General features: G+C 43.5%; 1 protein-coding gene across 5 annotated transcripts in view; it reads right to left on the bottom strand.

Moving 5' to 3' along the window:
- Positions 1-4,232: 4,232 nt before the first annotated feature.
- Positions 4,233-7,937, bottom strand: part of KCNQ1 (potassium voltage-gated channel subfamily Q member 1) — a 370,157-nt gene continuing 366,452 nt past the window's right edge. For all 5 annotated transcript variants that reach the window (XM_030038703.2, XM_030038702.1, XM_041129087.1 and 2 more), the window contains one exon: positions 4,233-6,324. In XM_030038703.2, the coding sequence (XP_029894563.1) occupies positions 6,124-6,324 (201 nt within the window). In that variant the 3' untranslated portion in view covers positions 4,233-6,123. The remainder of the gene's footprint in view (positions 6,325-7,937) is intronic.

The following is a 7,937-nucleotide window of genomic DNA, read 5'->3' as shown; positions in this document are numbered from 1 at the left end:
CAGAACAGAAAGCAGTGGCGATGCATTTCAGCACAGCTGGCTTTAAAGGCTGTGTGAAACATACAGGCACTGGGGGCTCGGAGCGCGACGCTCCCAGACTTAGGAAATTATGGCAAGAAAACCTCTAAAGATTCATCTGCTCACCCCCGCCGGGGATTTGCCCCTCTCTGATCCCAGAGAGCTCGCTGAAGGCTGCCTAGCCCACTTTCTGCACCTGGCCGAGTGATTGACCAGCAACTCGACAGGGTCGTGGAAGCTTTATTTCCTTTGTTCCACGGGTGTCTGCCATGGAGAGCCAAGCCTGGATTAACTGAGCCTAAATCCCTGGGCAGCTCGCCAGAGCAATGCTAGCTCTGAAGCAAACGCAGCTCCAAGATGGTTTCAAGACCGGCTTTATAGATAAGTTCTTAGGCACAAATCCATGGGCAGAGAGCATAATGTCTCATGTCAGGCCCCTGGGAAGCCTCTCCCCACAGGCAGCAGTTGCCAGCCCATGCGGGAGCGATGTGAACTTCGACAATGCTGTTTCTTTTGGGCCAGCCCTTCCCCGGCAGCACTCCCTCGCCAGCTACGTAGACATCTTTTCACCGGACACCACGCTGTATTACAATAACACGCACGGACATGTTTCATAATATGCCTATCTGGCACCTGCGTTTTCTTTGTTGTGGTGCCAAACATTTTGTTGTATTAGCTTTTAGGTCACTGTCATTGGCGGGGGAGCAATATAAGAAAAACACTATTTTCCAACATCTTTTAGTAGCTGATCCAAAGGCAAGGTGCACCAAGCCTTGCAGGAGCCACCAACTCCCAAGAACATGTCTTCTGCAAGTCTCCTCCTCACCCCAGGACTTAGAGGTTGTCTTCTGCTCCAATGTGAGGGGTTATACCTCTTCCAGACCTCTGGCTTTGGAGGGCGAGAGAGGACTTTTGGCCTAGTTCCTTGGAAACAAGGTTTATGCGCTCACGCTGTGTTTGTTTTGCCTCCCCCTAATAACTTTTGAACCTGTTGGCCTTGTTCAACTCAGCTTGTCAGAAGGGTAGAGGTCTACAAAATAATTAAGTTCTTATAAGTTTCGTGAAAATAGGCACTGAGGTAGAAGAGAGAGTGGCCTGGTATCAACGTCCTTGCGGAGGAAAGGCTGAGCACGAGTGCAAATCTCATTGGGTACCAGGGGAATGACACAGAAAACAAACTTGCTTTACATCACAACCGCAAAAAAAAAGCTTCAGCTGAAATTTGCCCTTCTTGGACATGGCTGGCATGTCAGCCTGTGGACAAGACAGAAAAAAGCCAATGTTCATAGAATTACTTGCTAATTTTGATTTGAACTTAACAGCTTTTGGTTATTGCATGGGAGCGAATGCTTCTTGGGCCGTAGCTAAGTGTCACCTCCACATTGCACTGGTGTAACAACTCGCTGCCTTTCGTGCACCTTCATCACAGCTGCCGCTGCTCAGGGAGGCCAGGATGCAAAACGTTACACAAGCTATTTTAAATGAAATTGGAAGGGATTTAAAAAGCCTTTGCTCTATGTGCAGAAACATTGCATTGCGTGTGTTCGAGTGTGGTAGGTAAGGAAATTCATATCGCTGAAGTGGAAAGAAATACCTCTAATTGCTGTGGCTTGAAAACGCTAGTGGCATGCAAGAGTATTATAAACCAATGGTTTGAAAACAGAAATGGGAAACAGAAACTTGTGAAGTTACATGGCTCTGTGACCATGAGGAAAGCAATGCTGCACACCCAGCAGAGCTCAGCTTCCAATGAAAGACGATGGAAAGGCGTCTTTACTACATATTTTGAACTTGCAAAGGCTTACATTGACCCGCAGGGGCTGAGTAGTCCCACTGTAGGCAATAGCCCAACTCCTGTGCATAAATGAAGCACAGAAGTAAATTTTCACAGGAGTAGGACTAAATGAGAGTTGCATCAGACCTTTAATCTTTTTCCTTTTCTTCTCAATGCCCCTCCTCTTCCCAAACTACTACCTCATCAGTAAAATGAGAACAGTAATATGCATCTCAGCAGGGTACACGAGGATTAGCTTAAAACTGTTTTTACTTTTTCTCCTTCAAACTCCCAGAGAAGAAAATCTTCCTGTATTTTACTTTTTTATATTTCAAAATGAAATTTTGTTCTTGCCCAGACCTTTTCAGCTCAGTGCCCTGGAATATTTCCACCTTCCTCAGAACTGATGGGTGATAAATCAGCCCAGAGGTGTCTGCTAGCAACAACAGCCCTTAATTTGCTGCAGTAAAATGGCTAATCCCTTGACATCCAAAGATTTCTGCTTCAGCTAATATTCAAGCATAGCACTGGCCCATTGCATTATTTGAAGCAAACCTGTTTTAAAATACAAGACTGTAAATGAGTGATGGCCGGACTTCTGGTATTCTTTTGTTAGATACTATGTCAAAAGGGATCTAAACCCCAACATCCTCTAATTGTCAGTTTGGCAGCAGGCGCTTCCAACTCTGAAACTCCTTGGGCTCAGAATAATAAAGGCTTTGCATATAGCAGGGCTCCAGGGTGGCTTTTACTTCCTGAGTAATTATTTATACGAGTGGTACCTCAAGTCCCCAGAGTGCAGGTCCCTTTGTGCTAGGTGCTGAGCAAACATATAGAAAGGGGCCGTCCCTGTCCCGAGGAATTTGTGGTCTAAATAGACAAGTGGGCTGAGCGGAGGAGAGGGGGCAACAGATGTGGCCAAACAGGTGAAGTCACTCACCCTGAGGTCACACTGTGGATTAATGCCGATGCCAGGCACAGTGCTTCTGTCTCCTGAATCCCAGCACAGCCCCCTAACCAGGAGCCCATGCTTTTGCTCATCTCCTAAACTTCCTCCCTTGCACACATCCCCCGCCTCCTCCCATTAATCTTTCTTTTTGCAAACTTGCATGGTCGTCTGCCTCTGCCGCGGACTGAGACAGGGTGAGCTTTCACCACCACCTTCAGCCGGGCAGCCCCCCGTTTCTCCTCCTCTCCTAGTCACTGGCTTCCTATTTTCCGTATCTGGCATAGCACCCAGACCCTGGTAGACTGGGGAAGCTGAGCCAGCTCACATCTTTTAGAGGACTTTTTTTTAGCTGACCTTTATTTTTTTAGGCAGGGATGGGGGTCCAGGCCTAGCTTACACCAGTCTTAAAATGTAAACTGCTATTGAGCTGCTCTAAGAGTCTCCTTTCTGCAGCCTCGGATGCCTTTATTTTAACACAGTTTACAAAACCGAGGTAGAAAATTATAAAGTCAAGGCTTTGCCTACCTTACAGTTTCCTTTGCTCCCCCTTCAAGCTATTTACAAACATTTTCTACCGCTCTGGACAGTTTGGACGAACAGCAGACACCAGCAGATAAGGTTTCAGCAGAAACACATACTCACTGCAGGCTGGTTGCTTCAGGCTGGTCCAGCGTTCAGTTCATCTTCCTGCTTCTGCCATTCCACAATGTTCTGTGAAAGAAAGATGCTGAGGTACTTACTTCCAGGAGAAGTCGTTGAGGTATGAAGCCCCAGCAGGCAAGATAAATCCAGTCCGGTCCTCTGGGCAGAGAGGTCAGACCTGTCTCTGGTGACCACTTGGGGATGGCTAGCTCCAGGCAGCTGCATGGCAAATTTGGATGGCTCATTTTATGACATCCCTTTTCAGCTTGGAAAACGGATTGTCTTCTTTTTCTTAGGGCGAGGTGGATTATCAGATTTGAAGTAGCAGGTCTCCGAGCTGGTGCTCTTTCTGAAAAGATCAGCTGGGAGGAATCACCGACCTCGTGACAACTTGCCACCAGCCTTGAGAATCTGTAAAACCTGGTTATTCCCAGGATTCTGGTAACAGTGCTTTTTGGATGGATATAGAGCAACTAACACATCAAGAAAGGGAAATTATTGTTCGCATGAAATGTTTGCTATGCCAGACTGTTATCATCGAGATTAGCTGCCAAGCAGAATATGTACGTATGGTCTTGGGAACAAACAGGTAGGAATGGATGCATTTTCTGGTTAACACAATGCCCATAGAAAAGCATAGATGTGGCTGCTTTCAGCAAGGGCTACAAGACACACCTTTCTCCCCAAAGCCACCCCAGCTGATTAAGTCCTGTTTTTCCAGTCCTGCATTGCAAATAAGGCATCTGTACACTCTACAGTGGGTTAAAAGAAAAAAGAAAAGCAAAGCCAACAGCTTTCCTTTGTGTATCAAGTGTCTGGATTTTAGAATAACCGAAAGACATGGCATTCTTGTCCTGTATTTTATTAGGAAATTAACAGGCTGATTGATAACCTGAAATTACATCGTGAATCTCATTTAAAAAATGTTCAAAATCATGACAATAATTTTGATTCCTATAAAACATAATGCCCAGATACAATTCCTGTTTATGCCTGTAAATTTCTGCAGCCTTAACATTTATCTGCTGTACAGCAGCAAGGCTGGATAATTGTAACATAATCTGTAAAGTTAAATACAGTATACTTTTCTCTGCAGTCCAAGTGAAAGAGATGAAATGTTGAAAAGAAAGCCCGGAATATGAGCAGCACTGTAAGAAGGTTCCCTGCGATCTCAGTTCATCACACATCAGTATTTCAGACTGCTCAAGGAGATTAAAGACTGGTGACGTTAACTGCTGTGCAAAGTTACGAGGCTTTAGGGCATCGGTTTTCCAGGAGAGGGAGAGAGACCACCACGGGGCACAGGCTGTGCAGTGAGGGAAACAGGGTGCACTGGATGTGTATGATGCTCAAAGTGCAAGAGCTGATAAATCTGTCTACTTCTCCTTCTTTTGCCAGCGGTACAGGCTACCACCACCACCACATTGGACTAAATAGATTTTCCTGACACTCTGTCCACTTTAAAGCAGGGCTGATATGGTACAGGTGATGACTACCTGCAAGGGCTAAATTTCAACCTTAGTAATCAAAGCCCAAATCCTGCTCATGTTGTGTATGCGAAAAATCACAGTGAGCCAAACACTGCTGGCTTTATTGCAGCTATCATGTGGGGTAATGTGGTTCAGCTCCATGGGTTGTAGCCGAGGCCCTCGGTCCTCTAAATTAGAGCTGGCACTTTTCAATACCAAATGACTCTTGTAGGGAGTTGAATTTCTCCAGACATTATTCAGGAAACTATTCAAATTGTCATATATGCTGTCTGGATGAGAGGTGCTTTCCCGAACTGGGGCCTCAATTTCTGCAAGGATTATGGATGCTCAGGAAGTGGCCAGCTCAAGCACTTGACCAGCAAGTCCAGTGACTTCAGCCTCTTGTACTATTCTTGGTGACTGTAAGCTAAAAAGCAGAAGATTTATGAAGTAGTGGGCCTTCTTTTTAAAAAGCTATTTCAGGACAAGTACATTCAGACCACTGTGTTTTCTATTTATATATAAATTCTTTGGCAACAATTTTCTAGAAAGCAGAATCATTTTTTCTATGTAATACTTTATTGTCTCCCCATGAAAAACTGATATCTTAAAAAATCTATAGCACTTTCCACTATAAATAGTATTGTTCCAGATTAAGGATTAGTTCCTCCCTGAAGAAAAACAGATTTAAAAAATCTGGTCATTATCTGATAACTGTTTATGTAGCAATGTTAAAATAAAACAGAAAAAAAGCAAATCATTCAGTATGTGGTTTGTCATTCTCTAGAATGTTAGTGTACGTTTATGCAGTAAAAACAACATAAGTTATCCTAGTTTGTTTTAAAAACCTTAGTAGTAGAAACATATTGCTATCTGCAGATTCATAAACAGAATGCACTTTTTCCATCTAAGTTCAAGTATTATTAGAATATTATTATTACTATTATTATTATTAAAGGAGCTCTAAATCCTTGCCATTTTGACTGTCTTTACATCATTTTGGTCTTTCTGAGAAATAACGAGTTGTGATTATTTGCTAATGAACAAAATCAATGTGGAGCTTCAGTAAGTTTTGCCTGGTAGAAGACAGCCTGGCAATCCTTTGGCTATTACGAGCGGCTTTAGAAGAGCGTGTTTGAGACTAGTGGTACAGGTACAGTTTGAGCGTGTTTTCTTGGATGGCTGATGAACTTAATTCCTTCCAGGTTCTCAACATTCAGTCCCATTTAAAGGAGAAAGGTGGGAAGAACCCAACCCAGACTTATACCACATCAGGATACATCATCTTCGTTTCTTCTTGGTACTGTCAGTTGCTCATAGGTCGGCAGGGTGTTATTAGGGAGAAAAAGATCTGAATTGACATTGTTGCCTCTCTGAGATGATCTGTTGTTTCCTTGATCCCCCTGCTGACGGGAAACCAGATGATGCAGCATATCTGTAATGAGGTTCAGTTTCTGGTCCATTTGTGTAACCTGCAAGGGCAAAGAGAAGGTTTGTTTAGTAGCAGCGTGTGAGAAAATTGTAACAAATCGTGTGATACAAATGCAATATTAAAATGAGAGCTTTCTTAATCAGGATCACAACAACCTCTATGAAGACGCCACAGATCATAAAACAGAGCATTAGAAATTTAATGCAATAGGTCAAAGTTGGATGAGGACAGGCCTGTTAATACTCACCTCTGGTATGCGATTTGACACTCATTTTATACCTGGATGAACACATGAAAAATGGGCTTTTAAAGAGATGTGCTCGGATAGAGAACTAAGTCCCAGAACTAAGTTTCTGTGTTTTTTTGTTACTATTGTGTCCGCATTTTTTTTGAAAACTTGATAAACTGCTAACATGCTTATATGCCTTAATAATAGCAATATGCTCAAGTAAATATCTGCTCTACTTGCAGTGACCTAATCAACTCTAAGCTAGGACTGACTAATGCTCTTTGTCACCTTTGGGCCCAATTACCAGCTCAGGCCGCAAAATGCCCACAGATATTTTGCTGCTGTGAGTGTATAGCAGCTGGGGTCTGTGGCGAGGGTCAGGAGTGGGGCATGATTCAGTTTTACGCTCTCACTCCCCCCAATGCCACAGCGTTCGCTAGGATTGCCGTTTGAGCGACATGATTCACAGCAAGCCAGAAACTCTTCTAAGATGGGTGAAAGCTAATTTTTCATCTGGGGGGGTGCAGGGGAAGGTTCAGCCTGAATCCATAATGCTCATTTTCTTCTGCCTGTAGACAGAAGCTTCTTAAATTATTTATTTCCTCTTTTTTGCTTTTTCTGCTCTTTCTTCTAATCTTTAGGAGAAAATATAATGAAAAATCAGGATACCTAACAGAGGCTAGGTTATGGATTTGTCCGAAATTTAGACTCTATTTGGTTACATTTGTGGTACTCGGAGGAAAATCAAGAATTAAATGTTTCTAGGAGCACCACAGATTCAGTCTCTGGTTTCTTGCCTTTTCCAGTCAAGAAGTAACCTGTATCACCCTTTTTATCTGGCATGGGAAGCCTCCTCTCTGCGCTGACTCCAGTGTACTGAGCGAGATGTCCCGAGGGGAAGACAGGCATTTCCAGCTTCAAAGTCCTGCCCGCTCTCTGCCCCTTGGCATGGCAAGCGTTGAAATTGGGGAGTAAGAGTCTGCCTACTCCCTTCTACAAGCATAACGAGAAAGCCTCGATTTTGCTGTTGTAGTCTCTGACCCATCGATCCACAGGGATCCTAAAACACTAAGTAAATTCTGGGCAAAAAGATGTAATACGTTTTAAAAAGGGAAAAGAAAGTAAGCAGAAAAAACCGTGATAGGAATAAATTGCTGCCTAAAATATCTGCTAGAAAGTAGTGAAAGGCACATAAAACCGCCAGAGAGAGCATGAGTGGGAGCAATTTATATGTGCCTGGCTATCATCCAAGTATCACACAGGATAGTAAAAGACAGTAAGGCTGAACAGAACATCAACAAACCTGGAGGATTTCAGCAGAGACTAAAATGTTTTTCCACCGTAGAGAAAATGCTGGTTTTTTCAAACACTTTGTACAACTGGTAGGGAAGCAGATACAGCGATTTAAAAATATGAGGTGCCAG

This window comes from Aquila chrysaetos, chromosome 16 (assembly GCF_900496995.4).
Source record: "Aquila chrysaetos chrysaetos chromosome 16, bAquChr1.4, whole genome shotgun sequence".
NCBI lineage: Eukaryota > Metazoa > Chordata > Aves > Accipitriformes > Accipitridae > Aquila > Aquila chrysaetos.
Note: the sequence above shows the minus strand (reverse complement) of the source record. Positions and strands in the feature narration are given on the sequence as shown.